The sequence below is a fragment of the Mustelus asterias genome, chromosome 15 (genome assembly GCF_964213995.1).
Source record: "Mustelus asterias chromosome 15, sMusAst1.hap1.1, whole genome shotgun sequence".
Taxonomy (NCBI): Eukaryota; Metazoa; Chordata; class Chondrichthyes; order Carcharhiniformes; family Triakidae; genus Mustelus; species Mustelus asterias.
This window is the reverse complement of record NC_135815.1, coordinates 40266523-40293749: the sequence shown is the minus strand read 5'-3', so window position 1 is coordinate 40293749 and position 27227 is coordinate 40266523. Positions and strand designations below refer to the sequence as shown.

The 27227-nt window shown below is 39.5% G+C and overlaps 1 protein-coding gene across 3 annotated transcripts in view; it reads left to right on the top strand.

The window, feature by feature from the left end:
• prox1a (prospero homeobox 1a) overlaps window positions 1–9013 on the top strand; it is a 119783-nt gene extending 110770 nt beyond the window's left edge. For 2 of the 3 annotated variants that reach the window (XM_078229799.1, XM_078229796.1), the window contains one exon: window positions 1684–9013. In XM_078229799.1, coding sequence (XP_078085925.1) covers window positions 1684–1872 — 189 coding nt within the window. In that variant the 3' untranslated portion in view covers window positions 1873–9013. The remainder of the gene's footprint in view (window positions 1–1683) is intronic. The other variant, XM_078229798.1, reaches the window with a different exon arrangement.
• The last annotated feature ends 18214 nt before the right edge of the window (window positions 9014–27227 follow it).

Genomic DNA, 27227 nt, shown 5'->3' with positions numbered 1-27227 from the left:
TTGAATCTGGTGTCAAGCCAAGGGGATTTCCAAGTCTAACAACTGTGTCATTATTTATTAATTAATTAGTCACAAGTAGGCTTACATTAATACTGCAATGAAGTTACTGTGAAGATCCCCTAATCGCCACACTCCGGTGCCTGTTCGGGTACACAGAGGAAGAATTTAGCATGGTCAGTGCACGTCTTTTGGACTGTGGGAGGAAACCATAGCACCCAGAGGAAACCCACGCAGACACGGGGAGAACGTGCAAACTCCACACAAATAGTGACCCGAGCCAGGAATCGAACTCCGGTCCCTGGCGCTGTGAGACAGCAGTGCTAACCACTGTGCCATCATGCTGCCCAAACACGGTGGCACAGTGGTCACAGTGTCAACCAGCAAGGTAAGCAGCCAACCATCCTCGCAGACAACAAACCAGGAAGTAAAATGTGCTGATTATCCTTCACTTTTAATTAAATTTTAGAATGCAAAATAAATGCTTGGGACAAATGCATTAGAAGCTGCAATATCAGTAACTCTTCAAAAAAACTTATTAATAATTTTAAAAATCAGAATGGAAAAATGTGGCTTTGCACAAATATAAGATTAGTCTTCCAGGACCAGAGATGTTCTTCCGCAGTACTTATGAATTAATACATCACTAAAACCCAATTGCATTTCATTAACTAGGCCTAACTTTTTTGGGGCACTTTAACAGCGATATTACTGCTTCATAGTGCAGGTTTTTCTCAGTCTACTGATTCCTAATTGATTACAGTCTGTGGGGACTGCAACAGTGGAGAAGCCTAGAATTACTGACAGCACCTTCTGAAATTCAGCATTTAACTGCACATGTACAGATTCAATGGTTGCTGTAGATTCCAGAGGAGGACTTAAGGCAGTTTCACTGTCATACTACTGCTGAATCTGGGCCAATATACCACAAGTAGATTAAAATGAAAACATTAATATTTGTCATAAAACATCATTTCATGATATCAAGCTTAATGGGTAAAATGATATCTCAAGGCTTTACGATGAACACAAGTGCATTAATGTCCATATAATGCACTAAAACTAATGGAATTCAGTCTTGCATTCCTTTTGAAAATAGGTATTTTAAAGTGTACTTATTCTCCCTTTAAACCTCCAGGAAATGAGATGTCAATTTAACTTCATGATTTATTCCAAAATATTAAAATTAAATATCCAGGAAGTATGCTGGGTAAATGTTAAAAATATGGTTGTAGAGTTGAGTGCTGAATTAAAGTAAAACACAGTCTGAAGGTAATTGCCTTTACATTTTAATCTCATTATTGTATTCTTATTGAGTCAAATTGTTGACCTTTTTTCATTTGCAAACTGCAGAAGCAGCGCTGCTTCTGTGCATCAAAAATAAAATTATAGAAGATGTTGAAAGCTTGCACAATGCATTTGAGCCTTCGAGTGTGGAGGTAGATAAGTCTGATTGCTGGAATGAAAGAGGATAAAATGTAAAGATCATCTTTCTAGAAATAGCTTTCCTGGAATAAACTGGAAACTGTTAACTTTGCCATATATAAGGACTGGCTGCACAGAGCTGCAGCAGACCTCAGGGAGGTTGATGAAAGCTCAGCCTTCCTCCCCTCCCCTTTTAATGAATCAGAGACTTTGGATTGAAATTGAAAACTCTACTAATGTCATTGTCTCCTTCTGTATCAGCAGGTTCCGGAGAGGTTCTTGGAAGTGGCTCAGATCACATTACGAGAGTTTTTCAATGCCATTGTTGCAGGCAAAGACGTTGATCCTTCCTGGAAGAAGGCCATCTACAAGGTCATTTGCAAGCTGGACAGCGAGGTCCCGGAGGTTTTCAAATCTCCAAACTGCCTACAAGAGCTACTACATGAGTAAAGATGCCGAGAGCCATCTGAATGTATCAGATGTAATATACCCCTTCTGTTCTGATGTCCAATCCTTGTATTGTTGCTTTTCTCAGCGCTGATCTGTTAATTTCCCCTAATGTTTTAGCCTTTTACATTTGACCTTGTAAGAAGATTATTCACCACAGCCTTGAACCCACAAAAACTGATACCTGAACCCGTCTGTTTTGAAGATTAGATTTGATTTGATTTGGTTTACTGAAGGAAAAAACTGAAGTGTGAGAGTGTACTTTTATTTTTTTATTTCAAGGTAGGGTATTACACCTAAAGTAATCTGCTCTGTCAGACCGAAGGATTTATTAATGATTACTTGTGGCAAATGGCAAATAACTATGACATCATTTGGACAATAAAGTAGCTGTCATGGGATACAACACTACACACTAGGAGATTTCACCCAGCTATTATCATTATAAGAAATGTCTAAACCTGCTATTGTTTTGATCTCAGGCATAATACCAGTTGATCTTTGCCCCCAGAGTAAAACACACCATATAGTCGGACCTTACCCGGAGGCCTTTCTAAATCTACATTACCACCACCTTGCAAGTGGCAAATGTTTGATTCTTCAGTCTTTAACTAATATTAGTCTTGTTGTGCTGACCCTTATATTACGATACTGCTTTCCCACTGAAATTAATTATTCCTGCCAAGATTCAGTACTTGTTTTTTTCACCAAAAGCGGCCACTTCATGTGAAAGCGGGCTTTCTGGGACTGGCCAGTTCTGCTTTCCTGCAGTGGCCGAGAATCGGGTTTCAGTGCACCTCGAATGATTCCAAATTAATTCTGTAAAGGTTCATAGCTCGCCAGATCACCAGAGATAGGTTTTACCCCCCCGGGAGAGTGACAAAAGAAAAAGCTGTTAGGTTTTTACTGAATTCTGATATTTAAAAAAATAACAAATCTCTTAAATGTTTCTATTTGGCTCTCCAGCCAGCCTGAAGTTCATTAGCAGCAGTCTGCATTGAACTGACAGCTGAGATTTTCTTTTAATGGAGTCATTGATGTGCTCCGTTTAATATCACTTTTATTTACTGAAGCAATTGTACTGTATCCAGTTCTCGAGCACCCCTGTAAACTGACAGATTTTCAAACCAAGAAATGTGCTGTGAACTTTATCGGAGGCTTTTTTCTGGCTCTGCTGCTTAAAGTAATACTAATGTGACGGTTTGCATTGCATAGTATCGCTGAAGGAAAAGGAACTTGAAAATTGAATTGAATTAATGAGAATGTGTCAGTTTACCACTTCTGAAACCATGAAAAAGACATCAGCTTGTTATTGTTTAAATTAGAGGGAATCCATTCGGGTACAAAAGGAAAAAAAAAAATCTCAAATGCAAAAAAAAAGACAAATGTGCTTTAAAGTGCAAAACATTATAAGAGTACTGTTGAGTGCATTATTGTAATTAGAATACAGATTATTTGTGAAAATGGTTGCCTGTACATAGTGTGCAAACATTCTATTGACACGGAAAATTGCATGTTCATAAACATGCCATACTGTTAGCATCAGTTTTAAACTAAATTGCTCACCACAGGGAATTTGAAGCTGTGACAAGATTTAATCTGATTTTCTTGTTAACTGCAACTATATGAAAGAAATTACATTCTGTTTTAAATCATTTGCAAGGACATGTATAGTATTAAATCTGATTTGATGCCACTTCACAAACAGCAAGATTTCTCCCCCCTCATCCCATTATCTTCTGTAGCAGTTTGGTTTTTATGTTGACGGTGACTGCTGAAAGCGTCTTGAGTCACGAGATGGAGAGAACATGCTGAACCGTGTACAATCTTTAAAATTTATATATAATATATATACATATTTACGCAGTCGTACTGCAAATGCCCTCATTAGCCTGATTTAATTGTTATTGGAGTGTGACCTTTAATGGTAGTGTATTTATTTTATTTGCCAACATAATTACTACTGAGAGCAAACTTCTATATATGACATTGTGATCTATAGCTGTATCTGTGCCAGTTTATTTGACTTTAAACCAATCCATTTTGATCGCACACATTTTGAATCAATCGGATCCACCAGCCAAGATATTTTAAAATGAATATACTGAGGTATAATGAACTGTTAGAACTGGATTTGAATATAGCCACTCTGCCTTTAATTGCAGTTTCTGACGAAATGATGAAGCATGCAAGTGTGCACTTTCTGAAAACACAATTTAAGATATTATATTAAAGGATTGGCATAATTATTGCACCTTTTTGTAAAATGTCTAGATAGAATGATTTTTTTTTCAACTTGCTAGCTCACCACAATCCAGTCATTCACTTGGTACAAAAGACAACTATGCTGATCTCTTATTACATCGCTAGATCCCGGCAACCAGAGGGTAAAAATGGATCTGTTTCGGTTTCTGCCTTAGTTAAAACTAATTCATGTCAAACCTACTGGTGTGTGGTGTGTTACGGATTTCTTTTTGCCTAATTGGGAAATCAAGCCTACACAACTAGATGTTAAATGGGTTGTGTCATCAGGAATTTCTAGTGTGCAAGCTGGAAATTCCTGATTGTAAGCAGTGATTCACTCAACAGTTTCCAGGCTGCAGAAAGGCTGATACTGCATTATAATTTTGTTCAATAAGTATTATCAGAAAAAAATTCCAGTAAGTTCCCAATCCACTACCTTAGACAATGCTAAACTGAAGTACAGTTAGAATGGCTTAGACCGTTCTAAACTGTTAACCACAATTGGTCACCACCTGACTCTTCTCGGCAAAATGACCTTGTCACTTTATGATGCATCCATAATTGTTTTTTATCCTTTCACTGGCATTGATCTATATTTAGGGTTGAAATAAAACCACTCCAGGATATACAAAGCAAAATTTAGGATTTCTGTGTTATTTTTCCCTCTATTTTACATAAATCATTCATGAATTCATCATGCAGTTCAACAATACTGAATTCCATTTTCTACTTGTGAATCTGTTGGTTAAATGGCATCTGCAGGACTGTATTTTCACTGTAAACATCTGCACTGAGTATTCGGGATTAGAATTGGACAAATGTGCATCACTGCAGAATTTACTTTCAATATAATTGGAATAAATTAAGACTTAAGTTAGTTGTAACTGGGTACAAAAACTGGTCAGGCTGTGGAGCCTTGCATGTTGAATTTCAGCATTGCAAACCCTGAAGAATATACAAATACATCAACACTTTATGGAACGCGTTTGGAAAAAATTGTACAGTACATTTTCAAACTTCAAATCAAAAAGTAATCCCAGTTTTTGTTGTAGTGTTTAATTTTATTAGGTAGGGATTTGGTTGGAAAGCTACCATACTTTGGTGAACATAAAAGGATAAAAACCTCTGATTTATATAGTAAAAGTTTAGCAGTTGTTAGCAACCAAAAGGCAAATGTGGTACAATAGAGTAAATTAACCAATCATATCGATAATGATGTATCACTAGCATTAGTGGAATTCATTATTTTTTATTTATTTTGTACAGACGTATTGCTTACAGCCTCAAGAGGTTATAAAATCAGAATTTGTCACAAAAAAGAAAATTTCAGTAGCAGAAACACTTTGAGCCCATGCAAGGTTTAAATGTTTTTTTTATTAAAATTCTACGCTAAATTTACCATCATGTGGAGCAGATAGTAACTGGCATCGAGAGGCCTGTCAACTTAATAATTCAAGCTTCACGAGAACGACAAAATTGTGTTTTGGCTGATGTAAAATTTTCATGATTCAATTCAATCTGAAAAATATAGTCCTCTGAAGATGGGCAGAGCACTTAAAATCTTAAATATACAAATTTTTACATATTTTCTACATTTGCAATTTAAAAACTATAAGAGTGAGATTTGTAACGATGTGAAGTACCCCCAATACTATGGTTTAAACTAGTTGTAAGTGTAGTTGATGGATAGAAACGCAGGGAAGCAATTAATGTCAGCAAATAGCCTTAAAACCTGCTGACTTCAAATTAACAGCACAATGCCTGCAATACCCTGTCATTATTATAAAGCACTTGCAGTATCTGCAGACTTTAGGCAATGCAGACAATAGCAATGGAGTGCCAATGTATTCACTATGCATCTAAACCAAGTCTGTCTTTTTAATTTTGGTGTGCCCCAAAGTGCTGAATGTTTATTTTGGTTGCATTCTACACTCTTCCTCAGCCCTTCCTGACAGAATTGCGTACCAGTCACTCAGTCCGAATTAGTACTGACATGTTGTGACTATGAAATTTGAAATCAAACTTGTCTAATGAAATTAGTCATGAGTATTGGTAGTCCTATTATAGGACTGACCTTGAAGAATACAAGCTAACAGTTCTGTGCTGACATTACAATGTGGTCCCAATTAGAGGGGCAATGATTATCACTAACAGAGTAAAGGGTCCTACTACCTTGTTTAATTGTTTGGAGATTAGAAGATAATGTGTGTGAGATCTGTCAAATAATTAAATTGTGCACAAGAGTACAAAGTTTATCATAAACCCTGGCATTTTGTAAAACAAAAACAAAACAATTGGATTCTAAAGAATTTCAGTACCTCTATTCTGTATTGATTGCACCGCTGGTCTAATAGGAGAGTTTTGTAATATGATTTTAATAAAGACGCATTCAACAGTCTAATTGTAATTCCATTTAAACTAATTTCTCTTTGTGCAGTATATAAAGAATGTTCTGGAAATTTTATTTGAACTGGAATGCTTTTATGAGAGCCATAATGCCTTTGTGCCTCCAGCTACATTTTCCTTACAAACCTGAGATTATCTCGATTGCTTCACAAGGTTTTCTGTCATTATACTGGCATACACTTTACGTATTCATGATGTAACAGCTACATGAGGCAGGAGATCAGATGTTTTAAGAGTGGAAATTTATATAGTTTATTATGAGCTCATGATGAATGCTATATCTGTAAATTAATTCCCATTTTCTGTACTCTTATTGCTAATAGAAATTTAACACTGCATATAAACCTGAGGTGATATCCTGTGCCTAGACCTTAAATGCACCAGCTTGAAGGATACCGACACCTTCAATTTACCAATTTCCCACATATACAATTGTTCTTGTGCCTTCTGTGGCTGAACATTTCTTGTTTTGGAATTCTTGAGGTTTTCCTTTTTATTCACAGCCCACTGCAATAAATGCCAGATTTTTTTTCCTGCAGTTTACCATGATGGTAATAGCTATGCACATATTGTATCTTTATAAAAAAAATTAAACAGCTGGAAAAAAATTTTGAAGAGAATTTTTAGAACAGTTTGATAAAGCAAATTATTTTTTCCTCTTCGACTGTTTGCTCAGCATTCGAGTTTGGGAAATCTTGTAGAAGCCAATTTTTTGTAACTGTGGTGCAGATTTTGTGTTTTCATAGATTATAAAAAGTAGTATAGAAGCAATATTTCATATGATGTGTTTTACGTGTGAAGTGAAAGCTGATTTTTTCCCTTTAGATGGACAACTTTTCTATTTTAGACATGCTGAAAATATGTTTTGTGAAGAGAATGTTTTATTGTGACCTCTGCGACACTTATATTTATGACTATTGCGGGATTTGTCGCAGAGAATGTTCACAGTAGTGAAAAATTTACATGGCAGACATTGAGTTGTAGTATTTAAATAGTATGAGGTATTTACTCACATATTTTGTTACAGTTAGATTGTGCCTCAGAATATCAAAAGCTGGTAATCGCTTTAAGTTTCTGAATTAATATTTTTGATTTTTTAAAACATGCTGTTGTAAAGTAACTGCATTAAAATATGTGGGCAAATACAAAGAAGTTTAAAAAGGGAGCCCTCGAGAAATACTAACCTTAAATTACCATTTTTCACTTAATTTGTTTTGCATACTCTTTTCTTCCTCCTTTTTATATTTTTCCACTAATCACCTTTCACATCCAATTTATGTTGCGAAACATATTGCTATCACAGGAAATACAATGCATGATGTGATACTGATCAAAAAGTATGTATTTAATTTCCTTTGAAAAATACCTATTGCCATTTTTATTTCCCCCACAAATGTAAGTTCATTACCCCTTGGAATTCTTATTATATTTATTTTAAAATCTTTGACGTTCACTTCATGGTTTATCGTATTCAAAAATCCACAAATTCTGCGCTCATTACTCATTATGACTTCTGTATCTTGTAAAATATTTACAGAATGTATATTGCATCTACCCAGTAAATAAATGAGTAAACTGGATGAATCCTGAGACCTTCCTTGTGGTGGTGATGTCAGTGGCACAGAAATCAACAGCTGCAGCAAAAGCACATGCACTTGTAAATTATGTAATTTACCCAAATCCTGACCACGTATAATCTTTTTTTTTAAGTGGTAGTTTAATGTTGACCTGTTTTTTGAGAACTCCCTTCAAATTGAATGATAAGGGAGACGGCTATTTTGGAAATGGTTACTGTGTATTGCACTTCTATTGCAGAATGTGAAGTTGAATGAAACACGCTCATCTTGTCATAGAGAACTGTGGGATATGAACTGCCTGCGATGAAAACGCTTGTATGTATATGGTTGCAGAAAAGTGACAAAAACACTGCCTTTATATTATTTAGCAATATGTTGTACATAACATTATGCTCCTTTTTGTATTAAATACCTGTTAATTTGAAAATAGTGCAGTAATTGAAACTGACCTAGTCAGTGTTTTTGATTTTATTTTCTAGCTAGAAAACATTTTGATTGTGGAATTTTGTTGTTGTTGTCAATTGTTCTGAAACTTTACATAATTTATTGGTTTTAATTTATCCTAATTTATTTGAAGGTGTACAATTTTGTATTACCAGGGATGTACTGTAATAATTGATCATATAATGAAATGATAAGCCCTGTCCCATGTTATAGGGGTGCAGTAGCCAACTGACTTGAGCAATCCTTATTAAATTCTGCTTGGCAGCTACTAAATTTTGAAGATGAAACCTTTTGTTGAATAACTGATTTTACTTTGTGTGTTTTAAGCTTTTTTTGTATGGTATCCAGACTTTTACCTTTGCTTTGTACCACCTACAGACTACAGTAGTTCAATTGCCTTGTGTGCCTTCCATTCTTCTCTAAACTGAATGTATGTGCAGTATATATGCAAGCTTGTGCAGAATAAATATAATTCCAAATACCTGTTTGCCCTTTATTTTGTGTTTGCTTTCCACAAGTTTTTTTTAAAGTTTTTGTGGTTAAAAGCTTTCATTCACACTTAGAGAGCAACTGAAATGTTTTCATAGAGGGAGCTGAACCTGAGCAATTTATGGATTAATGTCCTTATACCACTGAGCCTTTATCTGTTCCTTCATTTTCTTGTTTATACAATTGGATGTTAACATGGAGAAAATCATCAGTCAACAAGTAGCCACTGTTTCTAAAATAAATCTTAAAGCTGGTCTAGGTTGGGAATTTCCTTGGAGACTGCTCTGTCACTTCAACTTCACTGGGAGTGCAGGAGAACCCCCATGGGAAATCCCAGGCACTGTGTTTTTAAAAAAATATTTGACTTATTCTGGAAGCACCAGACATGGCTCTGCAGTGGATATGGACAATTGATTAAAAACCTTCAGATCTCCCGTGGCATTGCTCAGGGTAAAGATGGAAGAGCATTGTGCCATGTAATGTAACGCTTCTGCCTCTGAGGTGAAGTTATGTTTAAGTTAATCTGTACTTTAAGGCCACAAAGTTTAATGATGGGTAAGTAGGCATATCCTGAGGTCAATGGAAACTAATTGCTTTTTTAAAAAATTACAATTTTTAAGACACTTCATTGATGGGTCCCTTCACTTTTCAATTGTGATTGGTTGATGTTTACTCAATATGCCATTTACTCCTTGAAATATGGCACTCTTTTAAAGGGGACCCACTGAGCCATGCCATATGTGTGCTCAGTTCAAAACCGGAGAAATAGAGAGCAGGCATGACATTTTACAATTTTTTGATCATCTCTTCAGAAAGGATTGGAAATGCATTTCAACTTCACGTTGGCTTAAAATTCTCTTTATACACATATGATGCTGCAGTTTAGACAAACTGGAGTTTGTGGTAATCAGGTATTGAATGTGTTTACAAGATAACATGGATAATAGTTCAGACTCCCAGAACATCTACTCATAAATCAAATCATATCTGGGATGTTAGTTGAAAAACCATCCTAGTGCGGGGGGGGGGCGGGGGGGTAAAGCAGATGTTTTAAAGAATACCTGAACATGGAAGCAGTGAGGGGACGCCCCCCTCCCTCCCCCCCGAGTTCTGGTGGTCAGAAGTACCAAAATGCGAACAAACTATGTTTCAGGTCAGTTACTGTACTTGGGATATTTGCTCAACTCAGCAAGGGAAAATTCACTTCAGTTCAAAGTTTATCAAAACCAAAGGTTGACCAAGAGAAGCTTTAGTGATGTTGGAATCCCAATACACTGACGAAGAAGAGAAAAGTGCTTATTATTTTTCCACTTCATGAGGAGGGGTTTTAAGTTGGGTGAAGTGAGTTTTGATCATAACTGCTACCTTGTAACTTCCCGTGCCCACAAAATCAGCTTAACGATTCATAACGATTTGTCTTCTCAATATTTTCAGTCCACCTACTGAAAGATTGGAAGGGCAGATATGAGGGTGTGAATGAATAGAAATGATGGCCTGGATTTTGTGCAATACTATCATTCCCAACCACTGCATTTCCCTGCCCCCCAAACCCTGACGAACTAGTCAACACTCGGGATGGCTGCCCTCCCATCAATTAAACAGCCAGTTGAGGCACCCCTTGGTTACAGGAAGCTCCAGCCCAGAGCTTTCAGTCAATCAGAGGCTGGCAGCTCTCCTATACCAGGAGCAGCACCACATGTGGTGGCCACTGCTGGTATTACACTCTGGCCTCGGTGGCATTCAGGACTTGGTATTTGGGGGTTGTGGCATCGGTGGGGGGGGGGGGGGGGGGGGGTGAGGATTTGAGAGGCGATGGGGCAAAGGAAACCTGGGAGAGGTAACTTCTTGTGGAGCCATCCGATCGTCCGACTTATTAAGGAGGCAATCCTTTCCCTCTCCATCAGCCTAAACAGAGAAACAAGCTGACCTGGGCACTCTGTTAAATCCCGGCAGCAGGCTGAAGCCCTTAAGTGGACATTAACCCTCCCCGCACTGCTTCCCTTGATCAGGCACTAAGTGCCATTCAGCAAGCGTTCCACGGGAGCCTGCAAGTAACCCCACATGGGTTTGCTTGTCATGTTCCCTGCATGCTGAGCCCCTGCCCACTGCTGGGTTATTACTAGTGACAGGGGATTAGGCTCTTAAATAGACATTAATTGTCCACCGAAGGGCCTCAAGAGGCAGGAAGGCAGTCCATAGGCCTAATCAGGGTGAAGGCAAGAAATGGCAGGGTCCCCAACTACTAACCCTCTGCCCAATTAATTGGCCCCGCTACCATCAATTTCAGGAGAGAGCACGTTTCCACCCATGGGGCAGAATCTTCCATTTTCATCGGGTATCTCAGTGAGATGCATGCACTGACTCTTGAAAGGCCAGTTGACAGTATCTTCTACCCTGCCCAGCATTTACTACTGAAGGAGCCAGGAAGGCACCAGGTATCAGTCCTAGTGCCAACCCAACTAATTTTCAGACCCTCCTCCTCCACCTCCTGCAGGGGCAGAAGATTCCACCCCTAATGTGGGGCATGGTCACAAGTAGCACTCACAAACAAGGACAAGAATTTTAAGTCTGATGACCCAATATGAGCCACAAGTTAGATTTATTTTCCCTCACCCTTCATCCCTAATGACTTTTGCATTGCATACTGCTGTAAGTGCGAGTTGATAATGTAGCAAGGACAATGGCCATCTAGAACCTTGGTGAACAATGAGATCAACAATCTATCTCCTTATCCAATATAATTTAGGATGGGGAAAGAAACTGGAGGAACAGCAGAGAAAGAAATGGGTGAATAAGAGTAACATTGTATAAAGACCCAGAAAGAGAGAGAAAGATTAAATTAAGAGAGACGGGCAAAAGAAGAAAATTTAAGAGATCTCTAAGAACAATTTACTAGCTGTACAAGTGACATCTTACAGTTTCAATTGTTTATTTGCAAAGCCTGAGTAACATTTCAGTACCATTAATTGTCCCATGAACAAGGTTCTTATACCTTGAAATAGCAGGCCCGATGAGTTCTGTAAGGATTCTGCCCTCAAGGGGATAGATTCAGAGAGATCTAGCAGCTCAAAAATAGGCTTCCATAAGGTGCTGTAAACTATCCACAACAGCAGAATTTTATCCCACCACAATCTGTAACCTTGTGCCCAGGCAAATTACTCACTCTACCACTGTTATCAAGCCAAGAGGCCAACCCGGGGTCAATGAGGGGTGCAGGAGAGCATGCTACAATCAGCGTGAGGTATACCTAAAAATTAGACATCAATCTGGTGAAGCTACAATGCAGGATTCCATAAATGCCAAACAATGGGAGTAACATGTTGTAGATTTTGCCAAACGATCCCAGAAGTAACCCAAACAGGTCAAAGCTCTGCAGCCCTGCCACATCTGGTTAGGGATACCAGTGGGCAATTAAGTTACTAACATGAGGAGGAGGTTCCACAGACATTAATTTCTAAATGATGATAGAGCTCAGAATATCAGTACAAAAAACCGGGCTGAAACCTTTGTGAAATTATTTTCAGCCAAAGGTACAGAGTGGATGATCCATCTTGTCCTCTTCATGAGATCCCCAGAGATACCAATCTTCAACCAATTTGATTCACTCCATATGATATCAAGAAACAGCTCAGCTTATTGGACAGAGATTAGTCTATGGGCCCTGAGAACATCCTAGCTGTAGTGCTGATGATGTGCCCCATTACTAACTCCGCCCTAGCTGATCTGATCCTGTACAGCATAAACACTGGCATCTAGTGACAATGTGGAAAACTGCCCACACAAAGTGGGACAAATTTAATCCAGGCAATTGCCATCCCATCATTCTGCTATCACATAGTGATAGAATGTGTTGTCGACAGTGTTATTATGTTTTTAAAGTTTATTTATTAGTGTTACAAGTAGGCTTGCATTAACACTGCAATCAAGTTACTGTGAAAATCCCCTAGTCACCACACTCCGGTGCCTGTTCGGGTACACTGAGGGAGAATCTAGCATAGCCAATGCACCTAACCAGCACATCTTTCAGACTGTGGGAGGAAACCGGAGCACCCGGAGGAAATCCACGCAAGCACAGGGAGAACGTGCAGACTCCGGGACACAGACAGTGACCCAAGCTGGGAATCGAACCTGGGTCCCTGACACTGTGAGGCAGCAGTGTCAACCACTGTGCCACCGTTATGTGGCACTTATTCAGCAATAACATGCTCATAGACGATCAGTTTGAGTTCCATCACGACTACTCAGCTCCTAGACCTCATTATGACCTTGGCCCAAACTTGGACAAAAGAGCTGAATTCCAGAGGTAAGAGTAACTGCCCTTGACACCAAGGCAACATATGAGGCATCAAGGAACCTTAATAAAATTGAAGTCAATGAGTATTGGAAAAAACTCTCCACTGACTAGGGTCTTATCCAGCACAAAGGAAGATGGTTGTGATAGTGAGAGGACTGTCATGTCAGCCTCTGAACAACACTGCAGAAGTTTTTCAGGGCATTTCATAGACCCAATCATCTTCAGCTGCTTCATCAATGACCTCTTTATCATACGGTTATAAGTGGGATGTTCACGAATGATCGTGTAGTGTTCAATTCCACTCATAACTATTCAGATGATAAAGAAGTAGTGCCAAAAAGGACCAAGACCTGGACAACATTTAGGTTTAGACTGATAATTGGCAAATAATATTCTCGCAATACAAACACCAGGCAATGAATATCTCCAACAAGAGAGAATCTAATCATATCACTTTGGCATTCAATGGTATTACCATTGCGGAACCTTACTACTAACATCCCAGAGGTTACCACTGACCAATAACCAACCCCATAAATACTATGGCTACAAGACTTAGTTAGAATCTAGAAATTTTGTGATAAGCAACTTCCTTCCTGACTCCCCAGAGTCTTTCTGCCATCTACAGATGGACACAAGTCGGAAGTGTAATGGAATATTCTGCACTTGCCTGGATCAATGCAGCTCCAACAACACTCAAGAAGCTTGACAACATCCAAGACAAATCAACCTACTTGATCGACATCCCATCCACCGCCTTAAACATTCACTCTCTCCACCACCTGTGCACACTGGGAGAAACGTGTACCATCTACAAGATAATCGAACCAAGGCTCATTTAACTGCACCTTCCAAACCCCAAACCTGTATCAACTAGAAATACAAGGGCAGCATCTACAAGTTCCCCTCCAAATCACTCGGTATCCTGTCTTGGAAATACATCGCCTTTCCTTCACTGTTGCTGGGTCAAAAACCTGGAACTCCCTCCCTAACAGCGCTGTTGGTGTACCTACATGACATGGACTGCAGCGCTTCAAGTAGGTGATTCATCACCATCTTCTCCAAGATTAAGGTATGGCAATAAATGCTGACTTTGCCAGTGAGCCCATATCCCATCAACAAATAATAATAAAAAAACACTTATCTTGACTTAAGCTCAGTCATTAGTAGGAAGGAAAAATATTTCTGTAATTAGCTCTATAAATTCTCAGGACATTTGTAATTATCTTTGTCTTCAGATAGTTGTGCTTGAACAAGCGATAAAGGTTAAGAGTTCAGAGAGGGAGAAACTAAAACAACAATGCAAAAACTTATGAAAATGTTATGCAGGTATAATGAGGTGAAAGTTCATCAGCTATTTTGGAGGAAAAGCTGATTTGAAACTTTAGATAATAAATGTTGTCGTTTTGACAAATTATGAGGAAAGATTGAGGATATTAGTAACACTAAATAATTTGATTTGGTGCACAGTTTACATTTGTTATTGCAAACAATATCACTGACTGAGGAGAAAAGGTACAAAGACTTTGTAAAGTTTGTGACCTAAGATAGATTTTTTAATGATCTCAACAATAAAGATCAAATGACATCAAAAGGAACACCTTCACCAGAACTCATTAGTATGATCTTGGTATGTAGGTGTTTTATTTTAGACAGATCCCTTCATATGATGATGTCTGTGGTGCATGTTTTGTCCTGGCTCATAATTGATGTATAGCCATGTTGATTAATGGTCACTGGAAAAGAGAAAACATATACTGATTAATAAGCAAATAACTCCATCCAATGTGTCCAAACCTTAAATTAATACTTCATTATTTTGTGTACTAATGTTCAAACATTAAGGGTGGCATGGTGGCACAGTGGTTAGCACTGCTGCCTCACAGTGCCAGGGACCCAGGTTCAATTCCAGCCTCGGATCACTGTCTGTGCGGAGTTTACACATTCTCCCCGTGTTTGCGTGGGATTCCTCCGGGTGCGCTGTTTCCTCCCACAGTCTGGAAGATGTGCATGTTAGGTTGATTGGCCTTGCTAAATTGTCTCTTGGTGTCAGGGGACTTGCAGGGTAAATACGTAGGGTTATGGGGATAGGGCCTGTGTGAGACTATGGTCAGTGCAGACTCGATGGGCCAAAGGGCTTCCTTCTGCACTGTAGGGATTCTATGATTCTATGTTTCATATGAGGCAACAGCTTCATAAAAAGCAACAAAACAGGAGATGGTTAATGTAATTCAATAAACTATTTTTAAAAACGTTAATTTATTTTGTATATATTAAAAATGCAGTCCATGAAAATTAAACAAAAAATAAGATACTGTCCCTTCACTTAGAAATGTGTGCACAAGTATTTATGATGATGTACGATTTAAATTTAAAATGCACTGCAGATAATGTAGAATGAAATAAAAATGATGCATACATAGAGCTGAAAGAATACAAGTTGTTAAAAAAAACCAGGAGGTATAACGTGTGAGTACCGCAGACAACTTGAAAATATTGCCGAGGACACTTTAGACTAATTTAAATGATTGGTATTGTAGGATCTCAGAACTGCATTTAAAATGTAAATGTAATACAGCTGCTGAAAAACGCATAGAAATTCTTCAGTATTCAGAAACAAAGCTAAGCCTTTCCTATTTCCAAAATACTCGAACTTTCTCTTTCTACAAGGCGATGGTCAAGGAATAATTTTGACTGACTGTTCGATCAAACACCAGGCAGAGTACAAATCTGACAATAAAACAGGAGTCACCACATTCGCATGTTGCCCAATGAAAACCATCAGCAGACCAGTCCCTCAAAAGATACTTTTATTAACAGTCCTTATTAACGGTAGTTTCCTTGCTCTGTTTTTTTTGGGGAGAGCCAGAGGGAGTAAATTTTTTGAACAGTTGCAATTCAAAGTGTGGCTGCTTCTTTTAAGCAATCTTTGTTCACAAGCAGAAAAATTCACTTTTTTGCTTTGCTAAAGAACAAAATTGCAAATCTGTTTTTCTTTTTATTTAAAACACAAATCGCAGCAAAATAAATACTGATAAAATTCCAAAGATGTTAAAAATGCCAATGCAACGGCCACCAATAGTGTATGAAAAGAAAAGGTGCCGAACATGATTCATTGTACGAAGCTTTATATTGTCTGGGAGATAATTGTGTTGCAATTCGGTAATATGCCAGAGTTGTGTCATGATGTTGGGCAGTCATGTGGCACTATTCCTCCTGTTTCATTTGTCTACTGATGTAAAAAGCAGTTACATAAACCAAATGACATAAAAACAGGCATGTACCAATGATCGGACCTTCTTCTTGTACTGAAATTAAAAATTATATATATTGTGGCATAATTTTAAAACTCAGGAGCGCTGATGTCGAGCAAATAGAAAGATTTATTTTTTTATAATCGCAAGCACTGTTAAAAACTCACTCCAATTAAAACTTTAATCTGCTGCTATAATAATGCCAGCACAATTAATATAATATCTGAATCCAGTCCAGTCCTGTTATTCAAGGATTATGAGATCTCCTCATTCCCTGGAGAAGGCAAACATCCCACTGCTGCCTAACAGATAGAAAATATATATAATAGATTCTTATCTGTATGAATACACATTATGATAATGTATGATTGAAATCGGCAGAAAGGCCATTCTAGAGTTCTATCCAACCTGCTGCCATCTCAATTACCAGTAGCCCTTTCCACTCCAAATTCAAATTTAAATCTAAATTGGAAAAGTACCTTGTAAACAGGGCTATTGACGCCATGGGTGAATTTACTGCCACTGTCAAACACGCCAGCCAGAAGCAGGCAGTCTGAAACAACACCACCACTGGAACCACCTGCTTTCTAAATTTCCCTGAAATCTTTTCCACTGCCACTATCTGCAGTGCCTCGCGTATGGCTGAAGCGGCATCTTTGTATTATACGAACAGTCTGCTCCATAATCAAATACCATCTGTCGCTACATCTGAACCTAGTTTTAACATCTGTGCTTTCTGGTTTTAACAAAGCCTTAAAAACCAATTCACAAGTTTCACAGTCCACTGCCTGGATACAAAATTACAAACTCAAAATGTGTGTTTTCAACAAAAAAAATTGTTAATGTATTCTTACACCAGAGTTTGCAAATCGTCGAGGTGTTCCCTCTCTGAGGTATTTGTGAGATTAAATACTATTCGCCTCAGCTTGGGCAGCCAAGTGTAAAGGAACAACACTTGTTCCTGGGAGCTGCGGCAACCTTTGCCTGTGCCAATGGAATCTGCACATGCCAATTGAGAAACGGCAAGTCGCTCAGCACTGCAACCCTCTCATTTTGAATGAGACTATGAATGCAGTCATGATGAAGCAGCACTAATTGGTGCAACTACTTTACAGGACGGTACCGCAGAGAGAAAATGGTAACGTAAAATCAACGGACAATTCTCTAGAGGTTGCTGCAAGTGAAAACCATTGGTGTTGGTAGCTGGTGATTTATTTCTTCTTTATTTCTCTTGATCCCCAAATCAGGGATTTTTCAATTTCCAGCAGATTCATCTGATTGTCACTTGACCAACAGGAGGCAGAGAATAATAAAGTGGAAGAAAAAACATTTGCTGCAAAATTTGATTGTGTAGTGTCCGACTCAAGAACAGCTTCTTCCCTGCTGCTATCAGACTTTTGAATGGACCTACTTCCGATTAAGCTGATCTTTCTCTACACCTTAGCTGTGACTGTAACACTACATTCTGCACTCTCTCCTTTCCTTCTCTATGTATGGTATGTTTTGTCTGTATAGCGGGCAAGAAACAATACTTTTCATTGTATACTAATACATGTGATAATAATAAATTAAATTGAACGTGTGATTTCAGGTCCAATATAGTGTCTGTACCACACAGGCACACTTCTGTTGTGAGTGACACTGGACAGAAGTTTGGGTAGATCATTAACGCAGACTCTGGGACTGTCAACCGTTAAATATAGACAGATCTTGATGCTAGTCAGGGTATAATGCTCATTTAACCTCGGAGGTGAGATTTTAACTCATTCAAAATCCACCCACTTGCACAGAGATGAAATCAGGGCCAGCGGTGCAATATTTGACCTCAACACTCCAGCTAATGCTCTCTGTTAATCTTACGCAGCTGAACACACATTCAGCACCAGGAAGGCTCCCCCACCAGCACTGTTTAAAGGAATTATCAGCTGAGCTAATGCTGGATTCCTACTGGCAGTTGCTCAGTTAGTAGGCGTTTGGAAGTTTTTCTGCTACTTCAACTTGCTGGTTTCTACATGGAATGGTGAGGCACCTGCTGAAGGCATTGGTCATCACTTCAAAGGTTCTTCTCAGTCCACATGCTCCCAGATAGGGTGCAGTAGTTTCTATCCTTCTTGTCCTACCACATGACAGGGACAATGAACAGAGGTGTCACAGAGGAGGAGGAGAAGAAGGGATCTTAGCAGGAAGCCACCCTGTGTCTTCAGGGAGTAATTCTCCAAACTCAAAGGTGTGCAACATCTCCATTTCACTGATGAGGTGCTTAGTGAAATCTCCCAATTGTTTTTTTTAAATCTCTATAGTGCCCACCGAGTCTGCTCCAACTCTCTGACAGAGTATCTTACTCAGGCCCTCTCCCCACCCTATCCCTATCCCTGTAACCTCACACATTTACCATGGCTAATCCATATAACCTATACATCTTGGGACGCTAAGGGGCAATTTAGCATGGTCAATCCACCTAAAATGCACATTTTTGGATTTGTGGGAGGAAACTGGAGCACCTGGAGGAAACCCACGCAGACACAGTAAGAACGTGCAAACTCCACGCAGACAGTCATCCAAGGTTGGAATTGAACCCGGGTCCCTGGAACTGTGAGGCCGCAGTGCTAACCGCTGCCACCTTGCCGTTGTGTTGCAGTCAGCACTGCAGCCTTAGGGGCAGATATTGTCAGTAGCTGTAAATGCGACCGCTGCTTTGATTGCTTTTCACACTGTGCTCCTTTCAAGGCTGGAGCAGGCGGTGTTTCCAATGTCTCACCATCCAGTGTCACATATGGTTGGGTATGCAAGAAAAACTAAGTGCATTTCATTCCCTCTTGCCAGGGGGAAGCACGAGTAGGCATGGAGCATGTAGCTTTGCAAAGATACCAGGCTTCACTATGGTGTGGGGTGCAATGTTACTGTACACATATTTGTGAGCACCACATTCAAAGAAGTACCACAAATGGAAAGCGTTCTACAGCCTCAATGTCTGTCTGGTAAATGATGATATTCAATCGATCCTAATGTTAATGTCTGGTATCCCGGCAGCAATCACGATTCCTTTGTTCAGCAGCAGCTCACCATATCAGCAACATTTGAGCCAGCATTTGAAGAGATTGCCCACTGGGCAACAAGTGCTATCCTGCCTCATGAATCCAGAGTGCTACGGACATGTGCACAGCATTCATATAATGAGAAACATGCTGCCACACAAAATGGTGTTGCCCAGTCCACTGGTGTGTTTCTGATTCCAGGACCCCTCTGGAGGAACCATGCGATATAGTAGCTCTCACAGTTTGTCATGGCCTGATGCACCCTGCACCACAGCACAGAAACAGGCTCTTCAACCCAACTCATCCATAAAATGATGGACTCCAAACTCTGCAAAAAGCCCTGTGCCCACAGGTTTTCAGACAAGCATGCTTCTGCATTGAACATTTAATTGTGTGCACACCCATGAGCCTTTTTCTGTACAACATTCGGTCAATGTCCTCCTCTGAGCCCTTTGCAGCAGAACGCAATTGCAACCTTGTTCTCCAGTAAGCTGGCACTTGTGTTACTCTTTCTTTCTTAGGCACTATGCCAAATGTTTCACCACATGTAGATCCCACTACTGTGCTACCCTCTAAAGTACACACAGAGTCAATAGCTGAGCAGGTGGTTGTGAGTGTGAGATTGAACGAATTGTGTTTTACCTTCACTTTTTGTCCCTGACATACTGCCTATCCAGGCTGCAGCTTTTGGAGATCTCAAAGGGAAAATGCGCAGAGAGTTGTAGGGGGTGGGGAGGCGAAGAAAGAGATCCATACTTACATCATCTTCAGCTTGGTTGTGGGATGAGAAGGAAATGGAATGTGAGAAAGTCTTAGGCATGAGCTCACTGCCATCTTCACCACAGCCTTAGTCATAGCCGCACCAGCAATGGCAAGCACTATCTCCTCCATCGGGGTGAGGACACACAACCATGCCTGTCCCTGCCGGTTAAGTGTTGTTCCCTGCAATTTGTGCGACACCTTGCCCTGCAGGAGGAAAGAAAGTCTGTCAGTGGATGTAGTGAAATATGTTTGGGTGATGAATCTCTCACAGTAGAATACCTGGCAATGTCTATAAGGTGTAAACAATGGATGAAGGGTTCACAAAAGGACAGAGTGTGTGAGAGTAAGGTGATGAAGCTATTGTGAAGTATGAGTTACTGTTGGTGGAAATTGTTGGTAGGAAAATGATGGGAGAGTGATGCATTGAGAAGTGGTGCAGTTGTACGATATGGCACTTGAAGATACATTCCTTGACCTTGATCAGTCGTATGAGTTCGATGGATTTCTTCTAGCACTATGTCCAAGTTCTTAGGCCTATACTGCGGCCATTGAGCTCCACAGCTGTCTGTCTGGATGGTCTCCTATTTCTTTGTGGTTGCTGATCATATAGCAGCGAGACTGTAACGTGATGGTGATGTCACTGGCTTAGCCACCCAGAGGCCCAGGCCAATGCTCTATTTTTATGAATAACAGAATAGCATGAAGTGTGGGGCATGGGCCTGAGTGTCGACAACATAAAATCGAAAATCCCTACGCAAATGAGAAAAAAGGTCCTAAAGAGTAAATGACATTAAAGCAAAATGATTTTAAACAGAGCAACTTAAAGTGAGGACCAACTGTATCAATGATTAGGTATCACAAAGTTTGCATGCTAGTTGCATAGGAAGGAACAGTCGTACGTTAATCATGCTTTGTGTTTCTCAAGCTCATTTTCAAGCACTATCCAATATTTTCTCCATTGTTCGGTGGTAAGTGGCAGGATTAAACCTCAACTACAAAAGGTCCAAGGTGAGCCAAGTTCAGCGACTCCTTTTGGTCACAGCTAAAGAACACCTTAGTTATTCCTTCGGGCTAACTTCTTGTCAGTTTTTTCTCATTAGTTGTATACTATGAAACCTGCCCTTGGTTTCAGGTCACCCTGGTTAAATAGAAACAGAAGGATTTCTAATTTGATTAAATGAAACCTATATGAGGATTAAGCCGTCATATGCTAATGCAAAAACAGTCGCTGGTAAAATTTAGCAGTTAAAAGAAAATAGAATATGTAACTAAATTTAAGTTGCTCTGTTTAAATTAAGTTAAGCTGATTATTTAATTTGCTCTTGTTAGATTTAAGTCATCATTTCAATATTTTTAGTTTGGAATGAACAAAGACCTGCCTTATTGTACCAGTTCAATTTAGTTGGTCTTATAGTCGCATTTTCATAACATAGTTTTAGATGGAGAAATTATTTTGTCCTTTCAATCTCATGCTTTGAGGATACCACTTCTACCATTTTCTAATTATTGCATCTAGCTGTTGTTTAGCCTCCTGGTCTCTGGTGTAATATGCCATTAAGGTAGAGCAGCACGCCGTTACTAGACGGGAAGTGTATCATGTGAATCAGTCTCAGTTCCCCTTTGGACTGTGAGCAGAACACAGTACACATAGGTCTGCAGCAGATGTCTTCAAAAATCATATCCAGGTATAAATGTTCTCATGTGCCTAGTCCCAATAAATAAACTCACAACATCTTTACTAATTGTTTATGAATGATTGTTCATTTTATTCATTTATGGGAGCTGGGTATTACTGACTGGGCCAGCATTATCCCCAATTGCCCTTGTTCAGAGGGTATTTAAGAGTTAGCCACGTTGCTGTGGGTCAGGAGTTACATGTAGGTCAGACCAGTTGAGGGCAGCAGATTTCCTGCCTGAGGGAACATTAGTGAACCCGATGGTTCTTTTTACAACAATTGACAATGGATTCATAGTCATCATTAGACTTTTAAGCACAGGTTTTTTTTATTCAATTAAAATTCCACCACCTGCCGTGGTGGGATTTGAGCCTGTGTCTCCAGAGCATTTCTCTGGGTTACCAGCCAAGTGACAATACCACTACCCCATCGCCTCCCTTATAAAAACACAACATTGTATTGCATATTGGTCAAATAGCCAAACAGCGTGATTAAGTATAGGTACAACATGGTGAACAGCCTTAGATCATGCTACATGGCATTAAACGACCTTTGACATTTTGGTCAGACAACAACGAAGGCGATGGAGAATATTGAATTTGCAGCTCAGTGACTGCATAGAAAAGCGTTGAAGACATCAGTAGCAGAGCTGTGTGTGCTGTGTTCTGCTCATAGGCAGGCCCTTTGCTATTGGACACACTCCATCCAAACCGATTCTCTTTTCATCTGATGGCCAGACATGCGCATTTTAAATTGGTGATCGCTGGGTAACAATCAGAAGTGAGAATGTTACAGATTTATTTGCCCCTCCATAGTTCAGAACCTGGGGTGAGATCGACTAACTTGGCACGGAACGCCGATTGAGCGGTAAAGCAACGATAATAATTGGTTCTGTCTGCCAACATTCTGGTACACCTCCGAGGATAAATTGCTTCATTGTTTTTGGTGCCAGTAGGGTCATTATTACTCAGGATCTATACTCAGACAAGAGATCAAGGAAGAGTGAAAATTTGATGAGACTAAAGGAGGAAAATAGATTTGTAAAACACCTGCTGGGGGCACTCCAGGGCCAAATAGTCCTGGTAGTGGATTTTCTCCTGAGGCCCAAACACTGTTACCTTTAGTTATTCTGCACTGTTCTGCATCACTAGGAAGTTTAGACCATTCTATAAAAGGGAAAAATTGTAATACAACAGCATCTAACCACTAACAGTCACCCCAATATAGTGAACAGTTACAATAATTCATATGGTCACAGCCACTTTTATATAATCAAAGGAATTCATGCTAGAAAATATGTATTGGAAGAATGCTTTGCCTTTTAAATACATTGTCTAAAGTCCAGTTTTCCTTCAGTTTAGTAGCACGTGGTTTCAAAAGATGCAACAGCTGCCTCAGAATTGAATCAGACCTTGTGAACATCCATTGAATGAGACCATGGAAGGCGGGGGGAGAATTGATACACAAGGAGCTTTTTAAAAAGACATTCTTCAAACCTGACAGCAAAAGGACAGACTAACTGACAGTTAGAAAAGGAGCAGATTGAGAGCCAAGGAAAACAAAGAGCAATGAGTCACAAAGGGAATGCAAAATTAAATATCTTATAAAACTTGAAACGCTGTTATTTCAAGACTGAAGGAAAAGTGTAGTTGCAATTAGACAGTGTATTACAAATAAAAAAACGATATTGACAGAGACAAGTGAAAAATGTTTCATCACTAAAAGTCTCCCTTTGTGCTGACTGTGATTAATGTCCGATTATTCCTAAACAGCAGCAGCAATTTGACTTGTTCCAGTCATCATAATTAGTTTCATTTGAAAAACCACATGCAGATAAGCTACCTTATTTTAGATGACAGTGCACAAGGGGGGTATATGTGACAGTTTAGTTTCTAGCTACAAGTGCAATTCTTAATAGTCTTGTTCATCCTTTGTTTAACTTTTTTAACACTGGGGTGATTGAGGCCTTATTTTAATCCCAAAACATTATTTACAAGTTAGTCTGATCTTGTATTTTCTATCTCCGCAGGGGAGTTATAACCTGGGAGTGAAAGAGAAGCGTTTTTTGTGGAATAGATCCTTCTAGCCGTCCTTGATTTCTGTTTAAAGAACAAGTATGATTGTTCTTGTGTGTTTCATGGATAACCATAATCATCTTATTTAATAATGCCAAATTCCTTAGTATGCCCACAACTTCAATGTGATTAAAAATGCCTTAATTAAAGCTTACTATCTTCAATATTAGCATATGAAGACAACTTGTTCATGTGCAATATCCTCTATTCTAAATCAGCTAGTGCCTCCATTACATTAGTGAAAATTAGTCAAACAAACATGTTATGAGTATGCACATTAATAAAACAAACATTAATTTGAAAGCTAAAAAAAACTGCAGGCAAGAATTTTGGATCATTTGCATCTGTTTTTAGGCATTATGAGTGCCTTAGAATTGCAAAATGCATCTGCAGTTTGAACACACAATCGTGGTACAAATCGTGTAAGACACGATAGTGGTGTGGGTGTTAGCGTACACTGTGAATGCCTGCTGGAACTGAGCAGATCATGACATCAATCAGAATTGACACTAGCGGTGCCATTTTGGAATTTGGATGCCCCAGCTAATACCTTCTCTTAATCTTGTACAACAAACATGTGTTCAAAAGCAAGAAGAACACCCCGCCACTGTGATTTAAAAGGACCAGTGACTATTCAAAGATTAGTTACTGCTTGAATTTTCTCTGGCTGTTGCTCCAATTTTATAACTGTTTTTGGTGCTTTGTATCGTTGTTTAAAGTTGCAAGAGTCTACAGGGAGTGGTGAGGCAGGTGCTGAAGGAGTTTTACTGACAATAAGGCGCACAGATCAGTTGCTTCCAGACATGGGTGCACTACTAGACATTTCCCTTAGAATACAGCATGCCTTAGAGAATCAATAGAGGTTCACTGACACTCTCTATTCATTGAGAAGCAACTGCGTTTCATTCTCTTTTGCCAGAGAGAGAGAGACAGGCAAAGTGAACACATGGCTTCACTAGGATTGCAGACATCCCTGTGGTGCAGAATGCAATTGACTGCACAGACATCACTTTGTGGGCATGACCTGACAGTTCTGCCCTATACTGGAACCAAAAGAGATTCCATTTCCTCATGTCCAGCTGGTGCCTGACCATACACAGAGAATCATACAGGTCAGTGCCCAACATTGTGACCTCAGTCAATGGCTCACTTATCTGAGTGAGCTACCAGTGAATGCAACCCCAAATTCCCATTCACCGGAATGGGACCATCCCACTGTCAATGACCATCACCGTGGCTGCTTGGCTACAATGCAAAGATAGAAACAACCACAAACTAAACATTCCAAACCAATTATATCAATCAAACATTTCCATATTGCATACAAAGTTTAACTAATCCTCCTGGTGCATTCCATTTGTGCCTGACTTTCGTGTGCACCTTCACCCTCCTTGCCCACTGCCCTGGCTACAAGCCACTCATACCTGGTGCCTCACCATGTGCAGGTTCCACTTCAATGCTATCTAAATTACATGCAATGTCAGTATCTGATCTGGTTGCTGGGAGTGTGAAATTGAGCAATGTTGTGTCTCCTTCATCATTCTCCACTGTTTGGACAAGCGCATTCTTTGAGTCACTGAAAGTGGAAAGACAGAAGGGCTGTGGTACAGGGTGGGGGGCAAGTAAGAGGTGCATACTCACACCATCTTCAGTTTGGAAATCAAATCATTATTTGCAAAGAGCTAAATCAGGGGAAAGAAATAGCTTTGGCTTCAATCAGTTCAAAACCTTCTGACTAAAGTCAGAGCCAAACTATCAAAGGGCAACTCCCCCTTCTGCCATTCCTTAATGTCCTGGAGTAAATTATTTTATTTGATTGATTGACATGGGAAATTGAAAATCAAATTAATTTTTCACGTCCGTTTGTGATACTGGTCAAACAAAGTGGCATATTAGTTAAGCCAACGCATTGTTTTCAGGGGAAAAAAATATTTCAAACCAAGAGCATGGGAGTAAGGGTGAGAATGAACAATACCGAGGCCTTATTCTTCATTCAGAAATTACAACTTTCTCAAGTGAAACACTTGAAAAGAAAATGGCAAGAGAAATCTATATAATTCAATGCTAAAATGGGGCCACCTCAACACAAGACATGTTCACTTTATAAATTGTAGCCAATATTGAAATCAGCTGACAGGATGTTAATGGACAAGGCGAAATATTCCAGCATCTATTCTTCATTTGTGGAATGATTTCACAGGTTACATTAGCTAATTTCACAGTGTGCTGCAGAACTCCATTATCTCAGCAATTTAGAGAAAGGGGTTTGTTCAAAGATTTGTACTAATCATGAGTCTCCATTATGATGAGAATGTTTTCCCTTTACTGTTCAGTACCTTTCAGCATCTTTACTTGCAGTGCGCTGTTGAGGGCAATAATAAAATCCAATCTGGTGTATGAAGCACAGCCTCAGTGAATGCGGAAAGCAACCCTTTTTGTTTTTATAGGTCAGGAAACATAGATAGTGGTGCCACATCTTGCATGAATTCCAATTTGAGACAGATGTTGGCTCCTTAAAGATATATAGGTGACAATGTGACAGTGCTGGTAGAGTGAACATGTTGTTAGTCAGACAACAGATGTTTCTCAGTTTCTGCATCAGAGCCACAGACCTGACTTTGTCACAACCTTATGCCTGGGTATAAGAGTCTAGTGTTGTGTCAAACTGCTGCCTAATTCTACATTATGCAGTATTGAATGTAGACAATAACAAGTTTTCCTTACAGGGTGGCATGGTGGCACAGTGGTTAGCACTGCTGTCTCTGTGTGGAGTCTGCACGTTCTTCCTGTGTCTGCATGGGTTTCCTCCCACAGTCCGAAAGATGTGCTGGTTAGGTGCATTGACCGTGCTAAATTCTCCCTCAGTGCACTTGAACAGGTGCCAGAGGGTGGCAACTAGGGATTTTCACAGTAACTTCATTGCAGTGCTAATGTAAGCCTACATGTGACACTAATAAACTTTTTAAAGTTCAATTTACTGTGCAGCACATGTCTGAAGTATTGGTCTGTTCATTTTTGATCAGTCAAAGAAAAACTTGCTCTGGTATAAAGACTTTCCTGATTCCAGGATGCCCCAAAAATGCAATCACTGAGATGAAAATG